Source organism: Symphalangus syndactylus, chromosome 22 (assembly GCF_028878055.3).
Source record: "Symphalangus syndactylus isolate Jambi chromosome 22, NHGRI_mSymSyn1-v2.1_pri, whole genome shotgun sequence".
Classification (NCBI taxonomy): Eukaryota; Metazoa; Chordata; class Mammalia; order Primates; family Hylobatidae; genus Symphalangus; species Symphalangus syndactylus.
The window spans coordinates 75,832,095-75,854,992 of NC_072444.2; the positions used below are offsets into that span (position 1 = coordinate 75,832,095).

The 22,898-nt window shown below is 54.8% G+C and overlaps 1 protein-coding gene across 1 annotated transcript; it reads left to right on the forward strand.

Annotated features, from left to right (window-relative positions):
- Positions 1-2,594: 2,594 nt before the first annotated feature.
- On the forward strand, positions 2,595-13,254 carry COX19 (cytochrome c oxidase assembly factor COX19). The gene is made up of 3 exons (XM_055260889.1): positions 2,595-2,758; positions 4,661-4,772; positions 8,491-13,254. Exons 1-3 carry the CDS (start codon positions 2,677-2,679, stop codon positions 8,573-8,575), a joined length of 279 nt encoding a protein of 92 aa, XP_055116864.1. The 5' UTR covers positions 2,595-2,676; the 3' UTR covers positions 8,576-13,254.
- The last annotated feature ends 9,644 nt before the right edge of the window (positions 13,255-22,898 follow it).

Sequence of the window (22,898 nt, forward strand, 5' to 3'; positions counted from 1 at the left end):
CATAAAAATCCTTTCCTCTTCTCTCCCAGCTAAAGATCTCATATAAAGCAATAATCATTTGCCAGGTGACAGTCAATTAAAAGCCAGTTGTCACCTCCAGGCCACAGGTCCCTTGGGGCTCCGAGACAGAGAGGCTTAGGGCAGTCCCAAGGGAGGGGCTGTCCTTCCACTGCTACGCGGCTGCTCCATTTAAGTGAGCGAGCGCTTCTTTGCTGGGTAATAAAAGCTCCCATTGTTCACAGCCCTGGAAACGTATTAATGAGTAACCCAGTGTGTGGGCCCCTGGTTCTAGCCGTGTAAAAATACTTGTTTATATGACAGGAACAAGGTGCAATTTTCCTTTTGTAGTTTTCAGTGGGCCCAGAGCCCCAGGCCAATCAAGGCCCTGACAACTAGATTTCTGCAGCCATAGGCCCTCCCTTGGGGCCTTGGCGTGAGGTCCCCACTGCCCTGCGGTTCAGAAACATTCAGTACCAGACTTGGCGGCTCAGCTCTGGGCACACGGAGCAGAGTCCGACCTCGGGCACAGGAATCTAATGGTGTGCATTGCAGAGGGGCAGGCTCACCAGGGCCCAGCAACGGGGAGAGCTGGAAGCCTCATGGGGAGGGGACGCCTGGGCCAGGCTTGAAGAAGGGCAGGCCCCGGGGTGGGGGCTGTTGGGCCGCCTTGACCAAGCCCTTGTCTGCAAACAGCCCCTGGGAAGTTGCAGGAACTGGCTACTAAGCAACAGTGGTTTCAGGTCTCACCAGGGTCCAGAGGGGGCCAGGCACCGAACTCGGTGTTGCTGAGGACCCACTGTGCTTACCACCAAGGCCTGGCCAGTGATTGTGAAATGGGTGGGATGGATGAGTGAGTGGAGGCTGGAGCTTGGGCCGCCCATGGCGCTGTAAAAGGGCAAGTGTTCGACTTCCTTATGGCCAGGGCATGTGGGTACAGGTTCAGGGCTGGGAGAGACTCCACAGGTGGAAGCTGGGGTCTTCCCTGAGCCCTTTCCCACGACTGCTGTTGCCATGACAACATCCACACGCGAATGCCGGGCCTTACCTCTTACAATACACTTTCATTCTGTCCTAGGTTGAGTTGTAACTACCCTCCACCCCCATTCATATGGTGAAGCCACCAGGACCTTAGGATGTGACCTTTGCTTTGGAAATAGGTGCCGGGTGCGGTGGCTCACGCCTGTAATCCCAGCCCTTTGGGAGGCTGAGGTGGGCGGATCACCTGAGGTCAGGAGTTCGAGACCAGCCTGGGAAACATGGTGAAACCCCGTCTCTACTAAAAATAAAAAAAATTAGCTGGGTGTGATGGTGCATGCCTGTAATCCCAGCTACTCGGGAGGCTGAGGCAGGAGAATCTCTTGAACTCGGGAAGTGGAGGTTGCAGTAAGCCGAGATTGCGCCATTGCATGCCCGCCTGGGTTAAACAGTGAGACTCTGTCTTGAAAAAAAAAAAATTAGCTGGGTGTGTTGGTGCATGCCTGTAATCCCAGCTACTTGGGAGGCTGAGGCAGGAGAATTGCTTTAACCTGGGAGGTGGAGGTTGCAATGAGCCAGGATCGAGCCACTGTACTCCAGCCTGGGCAACAAGAGAGAGACTCCGTTTTAAAAAACAAAACAAAGAAATAGGGTTGCTGCTGATGTAATTAGTTAAGATGAAGTTATTGGGATGGGCCCTAACCCAACATGACTGCTGTTCTTGTAAAAAAAGAGGAAATTTAGGTTGGGCATGGTGGCTCATGCCTATAATCCCAGCATTTTGGGAGGCTGAGGCAGGAGGATTGCCTGAGCCCAGGAGTTAAGGACCAGCCTGGGCAACATAGGGAGGCTCTATCTCTACAAAAAATACAAAAATTTGCCTGGTGTGGTGGTGTGTGCCTGTGGTCCCAGCTACTCAGGAGGCTGGGGTGAGAGGATCGCTGAGCCCAAGAAGTCCAGGCTGCAGTGAGTCATGATCACGCCACTGCACTCTAGTCTGGGCAACAGAGCAATACCCTGTCTCAAATAAATTAAAAAAAAAAAATAGGAAATTTGGACATGCGCAGGACACCATGGGAACGTAGGGGCCGAGACCAGGTAGTGCTTCTGCAAGCCAAGGAACCTCAGAGGCTGGCGGCCCCTGGAAGCTGGGAGGCTGGGACTGTCCCCAGCGCCCCCACTCTGCCCACTGCTTGGACTCCGGGCCCCAGGACTGAGAGCACATTCCTGTTGTTGAAGCTGCTCGGTGGTGGCACCTGGCTCCAGCAGTCGCAGGCAGCGAGTCCACAGGCTCTCCTGTCCCTCCTGTGCCGCCTTCCTCCCCGGATGGGCCCCGTGATGAGGCCTCTGTGCGACGGGGAAACCGAGGCCCCAGCAGACACCTGGGATGCAGAGACGCCGGCACCGCTATGTGTCCTCTGGCAATTCGCTGAACCTTTCTGGGCCTCGGTTTCTCACCCGTTCCAAAAGCTGATTCTGCTACCGACTGCTGTGAGGGTCCCAGGGGACGGGAAAGCCCGGGCAGCACCCACCGGGGTTCAGGAGCTTGCTGGCTCCGAGGGGGCGGGGCCGGGCCCGGGCAAGGGGCGGGGACGGGGCCTGCTCGACGTGCTCGGCGTTCCCGGGGGGGTGCCTGCTCGGCGCTCCGCCGGCCGCCCTGCGTACGCTCGCGAGGCGCTCGCAGACTCCAGCGTCGCCAACATGTCGACCGCCATGAATTTCGGGACCAAGAGCTTCCAGCCGCGGCCCCCGGACAAGGGCAGCTTCCCGCTGGATCACTTAGGTGAGCGGCGGAAGGTCGGCGGGCAGGGGTCTGGGATGGGGGGTCTGGGTCGCGGCCCAGCGCGGAGCCCTGTGGGGTGCCGGCATCTAGCACGGTGCAGGCAGGGAAACTGAGGCACGGCGGGCCACCCTCCCCCCACCCCGCCAGCCCCGGGTCACTGCTGCGGCATGGACCCTGCAGGTGGGAGCTGGCAGGACCGTGGCCCCCGTGATGAGGGCAGCGACACCGACTCCTTGCGTCAGGCTTCCGGGTCCCCGGCTCCGCCCTGACTCACCCGGCGGGCTGTCGGTGCCCCGGGTTTGCAGAGCGGGGCATTCGGCGGCCACGAAGCCCGCAGCTGCAACCGGGGCTTAGACGGTGCCTAGCGATGTCTGCTGCAAAGCTCAAAAGTGCTGCTGATCTCCCAGTGCTTCTGGCCGGATTCCGGTGTGGGGTTAGCCGTTAAATCGCCTCCGTGGACATGAAGGCTTCGAAAAAGGATCTGTGGGCCGGGCGCGGTGGCTCACGCCTGTGATCCCAGCCCTTTGGGAGGCCGAGGTGGGCGGATCACTTAAGATCAGGAGTTCGAGACCAGCCTGCCCAACATGGGGAGACCCCGTCTCTACTAAAAATACAAAAATTAGTCGGGTGTGATGTGGCTCGCCTGTAGTCCCAGCTACTCGGGAGGCTGAGGCAAGAGAATCGCTTGAACCAGGAGACAGAGGTTGCAGTTAGCCGAGATGGGGCCACTGCACTCCAGCTTGGGCGACAGAGTGAGACAACGTCTCAAAAAAAAAAAGAAAAGAAAAAAGAAAAGAAAAACGATCTGTGAATTACTGTTTCTTTCCCAACATTTTATTGTGACATTTTCAAACAGCAAAAACGAAAGAATTTTTACCCGGAACTCTCCTGTGACCATCACCTAAATTGCACCTTAACCTTGTACTGGGCTGACTTTACCTCGTTGTGGGTTTTTTCCATTGTTGTTTTCAGCGTGTTTATGAAGGAAACAAGTTTGGGTTTGTTTTTGTTTTGAGACAGGGTCTGACTCCGTTGCTTAGGCTGGAGTGCAGTGGTGCAATCATAGCTCACTGAAGCCTCGGCCTCCTTCCTTTCTGGGCTCAGCCTGTAGAGTAGCCGGAACTATAGGTGTGCAGCACCACACCCGGCTAATTATTATTATTTTATTTTTTATTTTAGAGATGGAGTTTCCCCATGTTGCCCAGGCGGGATCATTTATTTATTTTTGAAATGGACTCTCACCGTGTCGCCCAGGCTGGAGTGCAGTGGTGTGATCTCGACTCACAGCAACCTCTGCCTCCCAGGTTCAAGCGATTCTCCTGCCTCAGCCTCCCGAGTAGCTGGGACTACAGACACCCGCCACCATGCCCGGCTAATTTTTGTATTTTTAGTAGAGATGGGGTTTCACCAAGTTGGCCAAGCTGGTCTTGAACTCTTGATCTCAGGCGATCCGCCCACCTCTGCCTCCCAAAGTGCTAGGATTACAGGCGTGAGCCACCGCGCCCAGCCTGGATTATTTTTAGGAGACAAGGTGTTGATCTGTTGCCCAGGCTGGAGTGCAGTGGTGTGATCAAGCTCACTGCAGCCTCGAACTCCTTTGCTCAAGCGATTTTCCTGCCTCAGCCTCCTGAGTAGCTGGAACCACAGACATGCGCCACACCTAGCTAACTTTTAAGGTTTTTTTTTTGGTAGAGATGGGGGTCTCACTGTGTTGCCCAGGCTGGTCTCAAACTCCTGGGGTCAGGTGATCCTCTCAGAGTGCTGGGATTACAGGTGTGAGCCACTGCACCCGTCCTGAGGAAACTAGTTTTGAAAGGAAAAGCAGCGCAGCTCTTAAGGCGGTTGTGTGGTTACATCACATTTCGCTCTGAAAAAAGCATGCTGTTTTCTTTCTCATTCTAGGTGAATGTAAGAGCTTTAAAGAGAAATTCATGAAGTGTCTTCATAACAATAATTTTGAAAATGCTTTGTGCAGAAATGAATCAAAAGAATATTTAGAATGCAGGATGGAGAGGTGAGTGCAGCTGAGCGTTATGACTTCCACCTCCCACTACTCCAACTAAAACTTTTTTTTTCCTGAAAGGCCATTACAGTGTGTCTTTTTCAGGCCTGGGATTCAGCTTGTGTTTTTCAGGACTGTAGAATTGTTTGCCCTTGAAGTGGAGGCTTATCAGATGAAATTGTACCAAAAGCTGTTTCACAATCTTGGGAACCTCTCCTTGAGCAATAGCGTTATACGTGACTGCATTCCTGAGAGCATTTTCTTTCCACATTTGGTTGCTACTGACATGTCATTAAGGTTTCCAAATTGTGCATCATAAAAATGCTGACTGAGTCAAAAGACTGAAGGTCGTGGGTACACAGTTTATTTCTTTTGCATTCCCAGATGTTAAAAATATGCACTGGGTTGTTTTGCTCCACTCAGAGTTGTTGGGAATGTGACAGGGAGGACAATAGACTATTTAAGAAATGATGAAAGATGAATGATTCTTCCTGTCGTAACCAGAACTCACCAAAGCTCACTTTTAAACAAAACAAATGCGTTTGTAGCTATGATCCCCACAGCTTTTACTTAAAATAAGAGCTATTCTAATCCCTTATGCAAAAAAAGCACATAGCATATAATTATATGATGGTGGTGGGAGCTTTTATTTTTGCTTTTCGAGGCCGTGATTAGCCCGCTAAGCATTTCGGTCTTCAGACAGCTGTGTCTCTGCTGAAGACAGGTTGACAATTCACCCATCCACTTTGAGCTCTTTTCATTTTCCCATAACATACTCAGACATTTCCCTCAAGGCAAAAATCCGTTGCGCCTTTCAGGCCACACAGGTGTGTTTGGGGTTATTCGTGTGGACATTTGGGGCTGTAAGGATGGTGGGCCTTCTCAGCAGTGTGGACTTCCAGTGAGGCCACGTTCTGCCTTTGGGACTGTCGCTTACGCTCTTCCAGGGCTCACGTTTGTCCAAGGGCCCCACTGAATCTGTCTCTTACCATCTCTGATTGTTTAAGTAGCACGCTGGCTGGAGCCACGTGTTTAAATTAGTCTTAAATTAATGCATCTTTAGAAAACTGGAACTGAGAATGTCTCCATGGCGCTGCCAAGCTTTAGAGACGGTGTGAATTGGGCTGTGTTCATGTGAGGGTGTGAGCAGGCCTCCTGCCTCGTGCTCAGCTTCCCCATGAGACTCCTGAGGACAGCGGGGAGGAAGGGAGCCAGGGCCAGTGCCTCAGGTGGTCTCGCAGATTGGCCAGGCAATGTTTAGGCAGATGTTCAGGGCATGTGCTTCTGATTTCATTGTTTTTTTTTATTTTTATTTTTATTTTTATTATTTTTTTGAGATGGAGTCTCACTCTGTCACCCAGGCTGGAGCGCAGTGGCGTGATCTCAGCTCACTGCAACCTCCGCCTCCTGGGTTCACGCCATTCTCCCGCCTCAGCCTTCTGAGTAGCTGGGACTACAGGTGCCCACCACCACGCCCCACTAATTTTTTGTATTTTTAGTAGAGACGGGGTTTCACCGCGTTAGCCAGGATGGTCTCCATCTCCTAACTTCGTGATCCACCCACCTCGGCCTCCCAAAGTGCTGGGATTACAGGTGTGAGCCACTGCACCTGGCCTTTCGTTGTTTTTTTTTTTTCTTTTTAAAAATCCTGCTCCTTCTATAAGGTCAGTTATTTTGCCTGTAGAATTTCGATTGGTTATTTGTTCATGAAAATCATCAAACATACAGAAGTTGAGGATAGTCTGCCTCCCATAACCGGCACCCACCCTGTTTTTAGCCATTTCTTTTCTTCCTTTTTCCTTCTGTGCTAAAATCCTAGATGTTACTTTACTCCCACCTCTGTGTGCGTCTGTTTTAGAAAATGGACCACAATGGAGTTTTTGAAGTTGTCTCGTGAGGACTTGGACCATGTTAGCCTGACGTGAAAGTATAGGTGTGTTTTAGATGACCACCGTGGTCTGAGATCTCAAGCCTCTGCAGTGATTTAGAAGTTCGCGTCCTGTCCTGGGGATTAGGCACTGGGTGTCACATAGACACCCTGGTGGAGCATCCTCACCTGCTGCCAGCAGCACAGAGTGCGTGGGGGTCTCGTGGGTTGATGGCTGGGCCTCCTGGCTGGGTTGTGGGGAGGGTAAAGGAGGCCATCCCTGTGAAGCACGCAGCAGGATCGGGGGCATGTCACCATGTGTGAGTTCACGTGATCGTTACTATTGTCCTGAAGAGTGTGGGGCCCATAAAGAGTCATGCTGAGTCGTGAATTTCACGCCTCTAAGATGGCTGCACTGCGATAAACAGCTGGGAATTATTTTGGCAGGATGTGGTGGCTCACGTCTGTAGCCCCAGCACTTTGGGAGGCCAAGCAGGAGAATCACTTGAGCTCAGGAGTTCAAGACCAGCCTGGGCAACATAGTGAAACCCTGTATCTACAAAAAATTTCTTTAAACATTAGCTGGCTGGGTGCAGTGGCTCATGCCTGTAATTCCAACACTTTGGGAGGCCGAGGTGGGCAGATCACTTGAGGTCAGGAGTTTAAGACCAGCATGGTGAGACCCCATCTCTACTAAAAATATAAAAATTAGCCCAGGCATGGTGGCAGGCGCCTGTAATCCCAGCTACTTGGGAGGCTGAGGCAGGGAGAATTGCCTGAACCCGGGAGGTGGAGGTTGTAGTGAGCCGAGATCGTGCCACTGCACTCCAGCCTAGGCAACAGAGTAGGACTCCGTCTCAAAAAAAAAAAAAAAAAAAAATTAGCTGGCCGGGCACTGTGGCTCATGCCTGTAATTCCAGCACTTTGGGAGACCAAGGCGGGTGATCACATGAGGTCGAGTTCGAGACCAGCCTGACCCATATGGTTAGACCCCGTCTCTACTAAAACTACAAGAATTAGCCAGGTGTGGTGATGTGCACCTGTAGTCCCAGCTACTCAGGAGGCTGAGGCACAAGAATCACTTGGACCTGGGAGGCGGAGGCTGCAGTGAGCCGAGATTGCACCACTGCACTCCAGCCTGGGCAATAGAGCGAGACTGTTTCTGGGAGAAAAAAAAAAAAAATTAGCCGTGCGTGGTAGCATACACCTGCAGTCTCAGCTACCCAGGAGGCTGAGGCGGGAGGATCACTTGAGCCCAGGAGTTCAAGGCTACAGTGAACTTGAACTGCTGATCACACCACTGCATCCCAGCCTGGGAGACAAAGTGAGACCCTGTCTCTTAAAAAAAAAAAAAAAAAAAAAGATCAGATAACTGTCGACCTCAGTCTCAGTTCCGTCTGGGCAGATGGCAACCTGAGGTCTCCTCTGCCAGGGTGCCATGGAAGGTGGCGGGCACAGGTTCCAGGAATTAGGGTGTGAACATCTTTAGGGGTCATTATCCTGCCAATAAAGGCAAGTCTGAGAGGTCAGCGTGAAGCTGTTGTCCAGATACATCTTTTACCCAGGATGTGGGGAAGTGTTGTGTGTTGGGGGCAGCAGGTGCAGCTGCCCCTCTTGGGCATCCCAAGAGGCCCCAGGCCCTAGGCCCTGGGATTTCTCTAGGTGGTCACGTCCTCATTGTCTTGTTGACTCTGCCCAGTGGGGAAGGCACCAGCCACAGGGGCTGAAGCCGAGGGGCCGCTCTCCCAGGACATAGATGGAGGTGGCAGGACCCCCGGTGTGTGGTGAGAAGCCGGGACCTGCAAGGGCCCCTCTTGTCCTCTCTGCACCTCCCGCCCTGACAGCTTTCTCTTTTTCTTTTAGAAAATTGATGCTACAAGAACCATTGGAGAAACTGGGATTTGGAGACTTGATTGGTGGAAAATCAGAGGCAAAAAATGAATGTTGATGAGAAGACCCCTGGGCCGTGTTCAGTGGTCTCTCGGGACGGAGGGCATCATCCTGCCTCTTAGGTCGGCGAAGGCCTGCGTGTGGTGTCCTTAGAAATGGGCTTCAAATAGAGGCTCCAGCCCTGTGGGGGTGTCTCCTGGGTAGGGAGTGGCGTCCCGTTTTCCCTTAGGAGGGTATTTCTGCATTGAACCCCTGAGTGGGACGGCGTTCCCAGCAAGGCTGGGAGGGAGGTGAGCGTGGGGCAAGACCCTCGTCTTTGAGGCCAGGGCCCTCTTGTATGGGGCGGTTTTATGTTGCAGTCCTCTGATACTTTCTGAGTTCAAACAGGTAAATGCATAAATTTTAGTCCCTTCTGAACACAGATATCATCAGAAAATGACCATTCCCTAGCAGGATGTTTGCGTGTTTGTATTCGTATATGCCAGTTCATTTCCTTTAAAAAAAAAAAAAAAAAAAAAGTGGAACACAAAGTAGGAAGTGAGAACCTTCTGGCTTTGGATGGATTTGACTTCTTGATTCTTTCTGGTTTTGCCTGAACACCAAGTAGCTTCACAATCAAAGGGTCATTTTCTGGTTTGTATCAGACCGTATTTATAAAGTTGGGTATTTAATTTCAGTAACTCCAATATTTTAACAGAAAAAGAGAACCTGAGTCCATTTGCGGTTAGGCTGGCACCAGCTGTCTTCTGTGCCAGCCAGCTCTGCCCAAGACCCCTGGCACATGTTTGCAGCACGGCCTGGTAGGCACCCCTGAGCGGAGTTCTCAGCCCGTCTGCACCGGAGTTGCCTGTGGGTCACGGAAACCCAGCCCGTGTCCACCCAGTGCGTCAGGCCAGCCGGGGCCCAAACCTGTGGGTGGAACGCAGGTGCCTGCACATCTGGGGCCTCAGCCAGACCTGTCCCCTTTCCAGGCGCTGTTGGAAAGGGGTTGGCTCTTGTCTGGTCAGTGGAGGACAGTGGCAGGAGACGGGGTTGGGGGATCCAGGTCACGTTCTCTCTAGCGACCCTGGCAGTGGCTGTCTCCAAGTCCTGGCAGGTGAGGCCACCAACCTGGCCGACGTCAGGCTCCGGGAAAGAGGCTGCCCTTGCCCCTCGGGCCTGTGGGTGGCTGAGGCTTCTCAACCCATCTCTAGTTCTCTGCAGCAAAGGCCCTCTGTTTCTGTCCTGCAGGGGTGGCCCTTTCGTGGTTAAACATGTCCCTCCCCTCCCCACAGAACTGAGTACCTATTGTGGCTGGGCCCGCCTAACCCTGTGTCCCTGCACCCATGGGTTCTACCACCTGCTTCAGCTGCAGCTGTCACCGTCCCGTGTCTGCTCTCTGTCAGGCCTCTGAGTGCTACAGACGTATTAACGTATCACCGCTAGTTTATGGAAAGTCTTGTTTCTTATTAGAATATTTTGTGTAGGCACAGAGTTGCCCCAGCACTGTTTATAGCAACCCGGGTGTCCTCACAGCGCACATGAGCCGTGACGCAGCCACCGTGGAGTCGCGCTGACGCGGTGCGGCCACGTGCCATGAGCTCGCCAACTCGATGCGGCTATGTGGCGTGAGCTTACTGTGGAGACAGGCAGGGACACAGGAAACCACAAACGAGAAATCCAGAAGGAGGAGCTGGAGCTGATGGGCATAGCCTGCCACGAGCCCCTCCGAGCACCCCGGGGTGGAGTTCTGGCTGTCATGGCAGAGGGTTTCACATGCTCGAAAAGTAAACGAACCAGGATGTGAGGGGAACACAACAGGCCATGCCGGCGGAGCTCCCGGGCCCAGGCTGGGGCCTCTTCCCACCGCACGCTGACCTGACGTCAGGAGCGCTGGGGCCCAGGCCGGGCCTACCTCCCCGCTCGCACCGCACTCTGACCTGCTGGTGGGTACGCCCGGGCTGGGGCCTCTTCCCACCACACTCTGACCCGCCGTCGGGAGCGCTCGGGCCTGGGCCGGGCCTACCTCCCCGCTCGCACCGCACTCTGACCTGCTCATGGGCGCGCCCGGGCCGGGGCCTTCCTCTTCGCACTGCACTCTGACCCATCAGGAGTGTGGGGGAGACCACTGAGCAAAGCTGGGAAAGAGGAAAGATACTGAACTCTAGGTAGTACATTTGTTTTTTGCGTGGACGATTCTGAAGCTGTATTCTGAGATGGAAAAAACTAGAAATACATTGTGGATGATGAGAGCCAGGTGTATTGAGCTCCTGCTTTTCAACATACAAAGGTAACTGGATAGAGAAACAGAGTGATTGCCCTCACCTGGCCAGGGTGTACTCCGAGACCCCAGCGGGTGCCTGAAGCCGTGGATAGTCCTGAATCTTGTCCACGCTGTGTTTTTTCCTGTACGTACCTGTGATCAAGTCTGAGGTGTGACAGCAAAGCTGACAGAACTTTCTGCTTCCCTCTTCAGAATGTCACAGATGGGCGCCGTGTTCTCATGGAAGACCTTAGCAGCCTCGGCATCTGGCTGTTTTTCTTTTAGGTCAGGAGTTTCCACCTTTTCCCTTAAAGGAAGCGCTTGGCAGCTTCTCTGGTGTGTCTGAGTCGCCAGCATCACCACTGTCGTGTTCTGGGGCCATTATTAAGTAAAATAAAAGCTTCTTGGACCCAAGCGCCGCGTCACCGCGATGGTCGGTCTGATCACCGAGATGGCTGCTGAGTGCCTGGCGGGCAGGGTGGCGTGGACAGCCTGAAACGCTGGACGGAGGGAGGGTTCACGTCCCGGCAGGACGGCTGCTCAGAACAGCACGGAATCAAAAACTCATGAATGGTTTATTTCTGGAATTTTCCACTTAGTATTTTTGGACTGTGGCTGACCATGGGTAACTGAAACCATGTGTAAGGGGGACTGTTGTGAGGGGCTGTGCACAAATGCTTCCCAGCTCTGCCCTGAGGGCCTGGACGCAGTGACCCCCGCACTCAGGGTCTTGGCCCTGATACCATTCTCTAACCAAAAGGAACCAGGACCAGGCCAGAGAAGGTATCAGATGAGCTAGAGAGTGAAGAATTGCTGAGACAAGGGGACTTGTTGGAATAACACGGGGGGGATGGGAAGGAGCACACGGTGGCCCACCTGGGGCAGTGTGAGCATGAAAATGACAGGCCAGGCGCAGCGGCTCATGCCTGCAATCCCAGCACTTTAGGAGGCCGAGGTGGGAGGATCGCTTGAGGCCAGGAGTTCAAGACCAGCCTGGGCAACATGGTGAAACCGTGTCTAGAAAACAAGAAAAATCAGCCGTGTGTGGTGTCACCCGCCTGTAGTCCCAGACACTCAGGAGGCTGAGGCAGGAGGATCACTTGAGCCAGAGGTTAAGTCTGCAGTGAGCTGTGATTGTACCACTGCTCTCCAGCCTGGGCAACAGAGCAGGACCCTGTCTCACAAAAAAAGGAAGAAAATTAATTATTGTAATGGGCTGTAGCCCATTACACACAGAATAAATTGATATCCAGTAGTCTATAGAACGTAAGTAATTGGGTAAACATGTCAGTGAGGGGAGGGCCAGGTCTGTCTTATTAATTCTAATATAGAAGAAATTTGGGGAACAGGAAATTGCTGTTGCAGAAACCACACTGGTGACAGGTGCAGATCACAACCCTCAGTGGGCCAGGTGTGGTGGCTCACGCCTATAATCTCAACACTTTGGGAGGCCAAGGCAGGCAGACCACTTGAGGCCAGGAGTTCGAGACCAGCCTGGCCAACATGGAGAAACCCTGTCTCTACTAAAAATACAAAAATTAGCTGGGGCTGGTGGCGCGTGTCTGTAATCCCAGCTATTCGGGAGGCTGAGGTGGGAGAATCACTTAAACCAGGAGGCAGAGGTTGCAGTGAGCCGGGATTGTGCCACCACACTCCAGCCTGGACGACAGAACCATCTCAAAAAAAACCCTCAGTTGCCATGAAGTGAATGGTGATGTGTGGTGTGAAGCAGGTGTCTGCTGAGTCTTGAGAAACCTCCCCTTGAGATGTGCACTGACCTCCGAGGAGACAGTGGTCACATCACAGCAGAACAGCAGAGGCCCCCTTAACCCAGTAGTCACCGCCGGGAGTGAGTCGCACAGGCAGCACCGACCTGGGGGCGTCCCTGAGGGCACAGTGTCACCTGTGGTTCTCTTGCCCAATTGCATGTCCTGAATGTAATCCCAAGGAGACATCAGACACAGACCCAAACTGAGGGGCCTTCTGCGAAGTGACTGGCAGCACTGGCCCAGTGTTATGTAAGATGTTATTTGGGGAACTGGGCATACACACTATCCTATTTTTAGAACTTTCTGGAAGTCTGAAATTATTTTGAAATGAGGAAAAAAATATGCTTTGTATGAAACTGTAGTGGAATAGATTGAGTCGATTCTCATTTCGAAATATCTTCAAAGAGTTTCCAGTAGGCATGGTGCCGGCATGAGTGGTTTCAGCAGGTCACAGGCAGAGAAGCCGGAATCCCAAAATAGCGCCATTGTGTGGACAGCCTGACTCCTTACAAACGCGCACCGGCTTCCCAACGTTGCCTTTGAGTTTCTGGGTCTGGCTGCTGAATGTGTTGTGCTTAAGAATCCAGACACCCTGCTGTTCCTGCCAGAGCTTCTCACAAGATATTTCGGGTAGTTCATCATCTGTCATGTGCAGAATGCATTTTATTTCTCATAGACGCTTGTCATGATAAGCCAGCCACATTATTAAAAGGCTCCCAGAGACAATTTCCAGAGCGTTTGCCAAGCGTTCCCCTTGGGCATGAGGTAAACCAGAGGCGGCGTGGTCGCAGGCCTAGCCCGTTGTTGCTTCCCAGGAGGGGAGGTCTGACCTGGAGGCCCAGAGCCCCCCAGGGTCGGGTCTGCAGCCCCAGGGCTGATGCGCGGGGCCTCATTTGCACAGGCTGTGTAGCCGGAGCTCAGCACTGGACCTGCTCCACTCAGGCCTCAGGAGCAAGGCAAACTGCCTTCTTCCTGAAGCTTCCTGTATCGATTCCTCTGGCTGCACTAACAGATTACCGTAAGCCCAGTGGCTTAAAGCACCGCAAGCATTACTATTCCAGAGCAGAGTCCAAAAGGGGCCCAGGCCACACACGATGGCCCATACCTGTCATCCCGGCAGTTTGGGAGGCCAAGGTGGGAGGATCGCCTGAGGCCAGGAGTTTGCGACCAGCCCTGGCAACGTAGTGAAACCCTGTCTCTACAAAAAAAAAATTGTTTTTGACTTACCCTGGTGTGGTGGCATGCACCTGTAGTCCCAGCTACTCAGGAGGCTGAGGCAGGAGGATCACCTGAGCCTGGGAAATAGAGGCTGCAGTGCACTATGATGGCACCACTGCACTTAAGCCTGGGAGACAGAGCAAGACCCTGTCTCAAATTATAAATAGCCCAGCAGGGCCGTGTCCTCTCGGCAGGCTCTGGGGAGAAGCTGTTTCCCGCCTTCTCTGGCGTCGAGGCACCTTGGCAGGGCTGGGACTTGGCCCAACCTCAAGCCAGCAGTGCAGCCCCTTCAGATCCCTCCGACCCCTGCCCCTGTGCCCCTGTCTCTCTGGCTCTGACCTCCTGCCTCCCTCTCAGGACCCTTGGAACTGCACCGGGTCCTGCTAATCCTGGACTATCCCCATCTCGGTCCCAGACAACCTGATCTGCCATGTAAGCACCATGTTCACAGGTCCCAGGGGCCAGGATGCAGACATCTTCAGGGATCTTTTTCTGCCCCCACACCTCCTGGTTGTGAGGCATGTGGGTGGCTCAGGCTTGGCCCTGGGCAGCAGCAGGTCCCTCTGGTGGGAGGGGCCCCAGGCCCCTCGTGGCTCTGGACGGCTGTGCACCTCGACAGGTGTCCTCACTCAGAGGGGAGGCTGGCGGCTTACTCGTTCACTCTGAAGAGCCAGGGGGCGGGGGCATCCCTGAGGGCACCGGGGTTGGTCTGTGGGGCCGCCTGCCAGACAGGGCCGGACACAGCGCGGTGCTTTGGGGCGGGGGATGGAAGCCCAGCCCCCTTGGCCTTCAGGGGCCTCGTGACCTTGGAGGAAGCAGAAGCGCTGTGGTGGGGGTGGCCCCTGCTGGACGGCGGCAGCACCACGGCACCCTCTAGGGTCACCTGCAGAGGCAGAGCCAGGTGCGTAGCTGTCGGCTGCGGTGGGGACGGTGGTTTGTGCAGCGAGGCCTGTGCTCCAGGAGCCACAGGCTAGGGCCAGGGTTGTGCGTCCTGAAGCCCCAGGCCTTCCTGACTGGGCAGCACCCTCCTACCACCCCCTCCTACCACCTGCGCCCGCTGCCACCTGCCTGCCACCACCCTCAGCCCACCACTAACCCCCCACCGCTCCTGCCAGCTCAGTTTTCAGGGGATATGGAGGTTCAGATGTGGCCCAGATCAGGGCAGCACAGGGCAGGTGCTTATGAAGTGTGGGGTTCAGTGAGGGGCTGAGCAAGAGCCTGGGCGGGGCAGGGGTCTACCCGCTGGTGGGGGCTGCAGTAGGGGCTGGGGCAGGATGGTCCAGGTAGGGGCCCTTTGGGCAGCAGAGCCACAGACCCTCCCTGGGATCCCAGCTCTTCTCAAGGCAGACGTGGGAAGGCATCAGCCCTCATGGGCATCTGCTGGGGTGGGGATCCTGCTTCACCAAGGCCTCTCTTTGAGGGGAGTGGCCTGGACGTGGGGCTGGCGGGGCTGGGATTCTCTGAGGCCATCAGTGCAGATACCAATCCCTGTGTCACAGACCACCCCAAACTCAGGACCACACACAGCATCTTCTGGCCCCCACCCCTATGGCTCTGGGGCTAGCTGGGCTCAGCCGGGTGGTTCACACGCAGGTGTGAGGAGGCTGGAGTCACTGAGCTCTGCCCTCGAGGGGTGGGCAGGGCTGGGCCCAGCACCTCTGTTCCTGGGCTCTGTCCGCGTGTCCTCTGCAGCGTATAGGCTGCAGGGGGGCCCGGCTGTGTACGTGGAGGCGGGGCAGGGGCAAGGGGCAAGGCAGAGGCTGCATCCTCCTGTGACCCCATGTCAGAGGTTACAGGCCGCTGTCCTGCATGGGCTGGGACAGTCAGGCCCACATCGCAGGTGGGAGTGAAAGGAGTGTCAAGTGTTAAACACACTGCGGGGGGAGGGGTCAGGGAGGGGAGGGAAGTGCTGAGAGAGGATAGGTGCGTAGATGGTGGATAGAGATGATGGTGACAGGTGATTCACAGATGGCAGATAAACAGACGACAGAGGTAGAGGACAGGGAGACTGCTTGATGATGGATAAACATAGGGACAACGTTCATATAGACACAGATGACAGATTGCACAGATAGATGATGGAGGGATGGATAGAGGAGGATGGTGAGTGGGGGGGGGGCACAGGTAGGGCCCCCTGGGAAAGGCAAGCCCCGTCTGAGACTGCCTCCGCCTTTCCTGATGCGCGTCCACGACTCCCTCTCTGTGAGGCTGCAGGGCTTCTCCAGCCTGACTCTGCAGGGTGCTGTCTCGTGCCTGCCTCTGGCACAGGCCTGTGGCTCGTTCCCGCAACAGCCCCCATGAGATGGGTGACTCAGCCTCAGTCTCCCTGTCTGCTAAAGGCATATGGTATCAGCCCGCCTGGGCACTGAGGGCTGGAGTGGACTCTGGTGTGGGCGGAGGATTGTACCAAGGCAAGAGACTGAAGGCACAAACTGTTTCAGTATAATAAAGACAATAGAATAAGAATAGTCATAATACAAATTAGATATACAGATGATCGTGGACAATGATCAATCATTATAAACATTATTAATCATTAGCTTTTATTTTTTATTTTTTATTTTTTTGAGATGGAGTCTCGCTCTGTCACCCAGGCCGGAGTGCAGTGGCGCAATCTCGGCTCACTGCAAGCTCCGCCTCCCGGGTTCACGCCATTCTCCTGCCTCAGCCTCTCCGAGTAGCTGGGACTACAGGCGCCCGCCACCACGCCCGGCTAATTTTTTGTATTTTTTAGTAGAGACGGGGTTTCACCATGGTCTCGATCTCCTGACCTCGTGATCCACCCGCCTCGGCCTCCCAAAGTGCTGGGATTACAAGCATGAGCCACCGCGCCCGGCCAATCATTAGCTTTTAATATTACTCTTTGTTGTATGACTAACATAACCTAGGAATAACCGGCAGGCATAGGGTCAGGTGCTGAAGGGACATTGTGAGAAGTGACCTAGAAGGCAAGAGGTGAGCCCTCTGTCACGCCTGCGTAAGGGCCGCTTGAGGGCTCCTTGGTCAAGCGGTAACGCCAGTGTCTGGGAAGGCACCCGTTACTTAGCAGACCGCAAAAGGGAGTCTCCTTTCCTCGGAGAAGTCAGGGAACACTCTGCTCCACCAGGTTCCTGTGGAAGGCTGGGTATTATCCAGCCTGCCCTCAGTCATCCAGAGGCCTAAACCCCTCCCTGTGGTGCTTCAGTGGTCACACTCCTTGTCCACTTTCATGCTTCTCCCGTACTCCTGGTTCCTCTTTGGAGTTCGTAGTAGATAGCGGTAGAAGAAATAGTGAAAGTCTTAAAGTCTTTGATCTTTCTTGTAAGTGCAGAGAAGAAAACGCTGACGTTTGCTGCCTTCTCTCTCTGCTTCAGCTACCTAAAAGGGAAGGGCCCCCTGTCCTGTGATCACGTGACTTGCTTCACCTTGTCAATCACTTAGAAGATTCGCCCTCCTTACCCTGCCCCCTTGTCCTGTATGCAGTAAATACCAGTGTGCCCAGCCGTTCGGGGCCACTACCAGTCTCCGCGTCTTGATGGTGGTGGTCCCCCAGGCACAGGTGTTTTCATCTCTTTGTCTTGTGTCTTTATTTATTACAATCTCTCATCTCTGCACACGGGGAGAACATCCGCTAAGCCCCGGAGGGCTGGACCCTACACTCTGGGGCAGAGTCGGCCTCATGGGCTCAGCCCATGCAGCCAAGCAGGAAGAGCTGCTGGATTCTTATTTAAACACGAGAGAAACGGCCTTCAGAACGAGGACTTGCATGCACAGGCTCACATGAACGGCACGTTCTGCGTGTGACCGCACCCACCATCTGACCCTCTGTGCCTGGCTCCTGTCACTTAGCACAGCCTGTTCAAGCTTCACCTGTGTTGTGGCGTGTTCATGGCCGAGTCGCACTCTGTGGTGGGCACAGACCACACTTGGCTTATCCACCCATCAGCTGGTGGATGTTTGGGCTGTCTGCATTTGGGACTTTTCTGAGTATCGCTGGCTGGGCATGACGGCTCACGCCTGTAATCCCAGCACTTTGAGAGGCTGAGGCAGGTGGATCACCTGAAGCCAGGAGCTCAAGATCTGCCTGGGCAACGTAGCAAGACCCTGTCTCTACAAAAAAACCCACAAAACTTAGCTGGGCGTGGTGGCACACACCTGTATTCCCAGCTACTCGGGAGGCTCAGGAGGGAGAATTGGCTTGAGCCCAAGAGGTTGAGGCTTCAGTGAGCTATGATTGCACCACTGTACTCCAGCCTGGGTGACAGAGCAAGACCTTATCTTGAAAAAATAAATAATAAGGCCGGGCGCGGTGGCTCGTGCCTGTAATCCCAGCATTTGGGGAGGCTGAGGTGGGCGGATCACGAGGTCAGGAGTTCAAGACCAGCCTGACCAACATGGTGAAACCCCCGTCTCTATTAAAAATACACAAATCAGCCAGGCGTGGTGGCTCGCACCTGTAATCCCAGCTACTCAGGAGGCTGAGGCAGGAGAATCGCTGGAACCCGGGAGTGGAGGTTGCAGTGAGCCGAGATCGTGCCACTGCACTCCAGCCTGGGTGACAGAGCGAGACTCTATCTCAAAAAAAAAAAAAAAAAAAAAAAGAAAAGAAAAGGAAAGATGCTGCTGAGAACACTCGTGTCTGCGTGCGTGTGGACGTGTTTTCTGCCATCCTCGGGTGCATACTGGGGAGTGGGTTTCCAGGCTCCCACGGTAGCCCCATGCCAGCCTGTTTTCCAGGGCAGCTGCACAGTCTTACACCCACCAGCGCTGTGGGGGGGTCCAGGTTCCCCCATCCTCACCGGCACTGTCTGTTGGTAAACCCTAGCCTCCCTCCACCAGCCCCCTGCCAGGTCTTCACTGCATCCTGGTGTGATTGGCGTTTCCCTGACGACTAATGCTGCTGAATAGTTCCGGTGCCTGTCGGTGGCTGTGTGTCTTCCTTGGGGAAGCATGTGTTCAGATTCTTTGCCCTTTTTTTTAATTGGTTCACTTGCCTTTTTATTATTGAGTTGTATGAGTTCTTTATAAGTAACTATTTCTTGAGGTTGCACCAATTTTGGCGTTAACTTAAACTCTACTGCCCGATGGTCACTGCTGAAAGGGGCCGGGGCTGGGGGAGGAGAGCACCTCCTAGGGTCCCGCATCAAGTCTGGGCCTCCTCCCCATGCCAAGTGCGTGATTCCGGCCCCAGAGGACCCTGCTGGTCCCAGGCCTCAAGAGATGGCACCTGGGGACACCTGGGCCGTGACTGGAGTGGTCAGGCCAATGCCAGCTGCTCAGCGGGGGAGGAAAAGATGGGGGATGGCAGGACCCCTGCCCAGGCGCAGTGCCCAGCTCCACACCTGCCACCAGCCCCTCGGTTATGGGGACGGCTCTCCACGACCCCCTTCTCCATGCCAGACCCCATCTCTGTTTGGAAAACGAAGCAAAAGATATGTTCAAATGCCCCAAAACCCAGTAAGCCAACCTGTGCACCCACCATCCCTGGCATGTCATACTGGGGAGGCCCCTGAGGACTCCCTACTTCCAAAGGGGTTTCCGGGTCTAGCCCCACTCCCAGAAAATCGTGCCGAGACCACCTCTGGTCCTGGCTGGTGTTTCCCCGTCCCCTGCATTTCGGGGCGCAGCAGCTATTTCTGGGGAATCCCCGTGTCTCCTTTAAGCCCCTCCCGAGCAGGGCTCCTTAGGGTCCATATGCTGCTGAGCGTCTACTCCAGGTGCCCGAGGGGTGGCAGGGCCCCCACGGCAGGCAGAAAGCCCAGGAGGGTCTGCGCAGGGCCAAAAGCACAGACGCAGAGGACAGGGTGGAGGCCGCAGCCGGGGGGCTGCCCTGGAGGGGGCCGGCTACACGGGGGCCCAGCACGGGGACCCAACATCACGACCCCCATCCCCACAGCTGAGGCAGGCAGAGCCAGGAGCTGCCCACCCCTGCGCTGTGCCTGGATGTTGAAGACCCCTCCTTGGCCTGCAGGGCGGCCTACTGAGCTCACGGCCATCGTGCGAGATACTGTCCAAGCACAGGTGATTTGACTGAATTAGCCCCGGCCCCTGTGCGGGGTGGAGAGGGAAGTGAACCTCCCCAGCCTCCCCTCCCCTGAGGCAGCTCCTGGTTGAGCAACTGCTCGGCTGAGTGTTGGGCAAGATGGTCGCAGAGCGGGGCCCAGCCCAGCCTCAATCCATTTGCCCCTTCCCTGGGGCGAGCCACGCTCTGCCTGTGCAGCTGCAGGCCTGGGAGGGGCCAGCTTCCGATCAAAGTCTCCTGCGGGCCTACTGTGTGCAGGCCCCATGCTCAGGGGACGCTGGAGGAGTCGCCCTGCTCTCGGGAGCCCCCTGCCCAGGGCCTGCTGCACGGCTGAGTGGTCACAGGAGGCAGGTGCCTCTGGCTCTGGACTAGGGAGACGCTTTAGGAATGAGTGTCAGGGTCCCTGGTGCAGCCACGCAGGTCAGTGACAAGGGGCAGGAGGCTCAGCAGAGCTTGTGGGCCACTGGGCGTGAGCAGGAGGAGGCAGGCTGCCTGTCCAGGCCCCTCGCCAGCCGCTGCTGGCCGGAACAGCCTTTGACCAGCACTGGTCTGGGTCTGGCCCGCCCTGAGCTATGCTGTTACATTCCGGATTCTTCCTGAGTCCTGGGCTCCCCTACTGCCCCGCCCAGCCCTGACCACAGCCATTCGGGGCAGCAGGATCTCAGGATGGCTGCGCTCTCGGGGGTCCAGGCAGGTACTTGCGGATCTCGGCCGGGCAGCCTCCTCTTTGGAAGAATCCCCCTCAGCCCCAACATCTCTTAGATCTGCGCGGCTCACCCACCTCTGTCTCGTCCTCTCGTCCTCACGCCCCCCGGTCCCCTGAGCAATCCCACAGTTCCCTTAGCGGCATGGAAGGACAGAGAAGGCAAGACACCCTCCCGCTGGAGCCGCCCCACGGAGGAGGCCCCGGAACAGCAGGCAACTGATGGCCTTGGCTTGTGCCAGAAGCTCTGGCCTGTTGGGCACCTGCTCCCCTGAGGCCTCCCTGCTGCCTTTTCTATGCCTCGTATGATGGCCTCCCTGTCTTTGGGGACCTTGGCTCTGTTAGGGTGTGTCGCTTTGTTATATTGTTTTATATATGTTCCAGTCCTGAGGTGTGTGGCCTCCAGCAAGGGATTGAACCTCCCCGTGCCTCAGTCTTCCCAACTGAAAATGGGGCTTCAATAAGAAAATATACGTCGGCCGGGTGCGGTGGCTCACGCCTGTAATTCCAGCACTTTGGGAGGCCGAGGTAGGCAGATCACGAGGTCAGGAGATCGAGACTATCCTGGCTAACACGGTGAAACCCCATCTCTGCTAAAAATACAAAAAAATTAGCCGGGTATGGTGGTATGCACCTGTGTCCCAGCTGCTGGGGAGGCTGAGGCAGGAGAATGGCGTGAACCTGGGAGGCAGAGCTTGCAGTGAGCCGAGATCGCACCACTGCACTCCAGCCTGGGCAACAGAGCGAGACTCCATCTCAAAAAAAAAAAAAAAGAAAAGAAAGAAAGAAAATACATGTCAAGCCAGGCGTGGTGGCTCAGACCTGTAATCCTAGCACTTTCAGAGGCTAAGGCAGGCAGATCACGTGAAGTCAGGTGTTCGAGACCAGCCTGGGCAACATGGTGAAACTCTGTCTCTACCAAAAAATAAAAATATAGCTGGGCATGGTGGCACCAATTTGTGGTCCCAGCTACTCAGGAGGCTGAGGCAGGAGAATCACCTGACCCCAGGAAGCAGAGGTTGCAGTGAGCTGAGATCATGCCACTACACTCCAGCCTGGGCGACAGACTAAGACCCTGTCTCAAAAAAAAAAAGGAAAAAAAAGAAAAGAAAAGAAAATAGAAAATACAAGTCAGGCTATTTCTCCTAATACCTAGTGCGGAGCTGCTGCTATTAACGTTCGTCTGTCTTTATTAGGCGACATTCTCCAAGCTCGTGCTGTGTGGTGGACTCTGAGCCTGGCACAGGGACCCAGAGATGAAAATGCCACCTGTCCCCACCCCAAAGCCTCCCATCCGAGGGAGGAGAAAGACCCATGTGAACGGTTACAGGGAAAGAGCACGTGATGATCCCAGAGACGAAGACCAAAACAGGCTGCCGCGTTATGCTTCAGGTGAACAGAGCTTAAGCAGCTCCGTAATTCCACGTCGGCTGGAGCAGGGGGACAGGTGCCTTTGGTGGCACTCTGGTCAGTGCAGCCTCAGTGGAGGCCGTTCCACATCCCATACCATTGCCCCAGCGATGCCACTTTGAGTGCAAATCCACACAAAACTCTTGCAAAGATGAGGTTGTGTAGACCGTGATTCTGATGCATTCAAAATGCTCTAAATGCCCCTATGCCAGTGACTGGGTGAACAAGTCATGGTCCAGTTGAACTTTTTTTGAGTTTTGTTTTTTTTTTTTTTGAGGCAGAGTTTCACTCTTGTTGCCCAGGCTGGAGTGCAGTGGCACAATCTCGGCTCGCTGCAACCTCTGCCTGCCAGGTTCATGCGATTCTCCTGCCTCGGCCTCCCAAGTAGCTGGGATTACAGGCATGCGCCACCACGCCCCGCTAATTTCTTTGTAGGTAGTAGAGATGAGGTTTTACCATGTTGGTCAGGCTGGCCTTGAAGTCCTGAACTCAGGTGATCCACCCGCCTCAGCCTCTCAAAGTGCTGGGATTATAGGCATGAGCCACCACACCCAGCCGAACTTTTGAGTAGAATGCAACCATTCAAAAAGAAAGAGTCCGGGCGTGGCGCTCATGTCAGTAATCCCAGGACTTTGGGAGGCCGAGGCAGGAGGATCGCTTGATCCCAGGACTTCAAGACCAGCCTGGGCAACATAGGAAGATCCCTGTCTCTACAAAAAAAAAAAAAAAAAAAAAAAAAAAAAAAAAAAAAATTAGAGACAGGGTCTCCCCTCTGTTCCCCAGGCTGGAGTGCAGTGACACCATCATAACTCACGCAGCCTCAGCTTTCCGGGCTCAAGTGATCCTCCTGCCTCTGCCTCCTGAGTAACTGGGACTCCAGGCCCCCACCGTCATGCCTGGCTAAATTTTGTATTTGTAGAGATGGGGTCTTGCCATGTTGCCCAGGCTGGTCTCGAACTCCTGAGCTCAAGGGATCCACCAGCCCGGGCCTCCCAAAGTGCTGGGATTACAGCCGTTAGCCAAAACCCTGTCTCGATA

Excerpts from the sequence above, each read along its gene's own strand:
- COX19 (XM_055260889.1), top strand. The coding sequence starts at position 2,677 with ATGTCGACCGCCATGAATTTCGGGACCAAGAGCTTCCAGCCGCGGCCC. Across the intron at positions 2,759-4,660 it reads CTTCCCGCTGGATCACTTAG|GTGAATGTAAGAGCTTTAAA; the intron begins GTGAGCGGCGGA and ends TTCTCATTCTAG. Across the intron at positions 4,773-8,490 it reads TTAGAATGCAGGATGGAGAG|AAAATTGATGCTACAAGAAC; the intron begins GTGAGTGCAGCT and ends TTTTTCTTTTAG.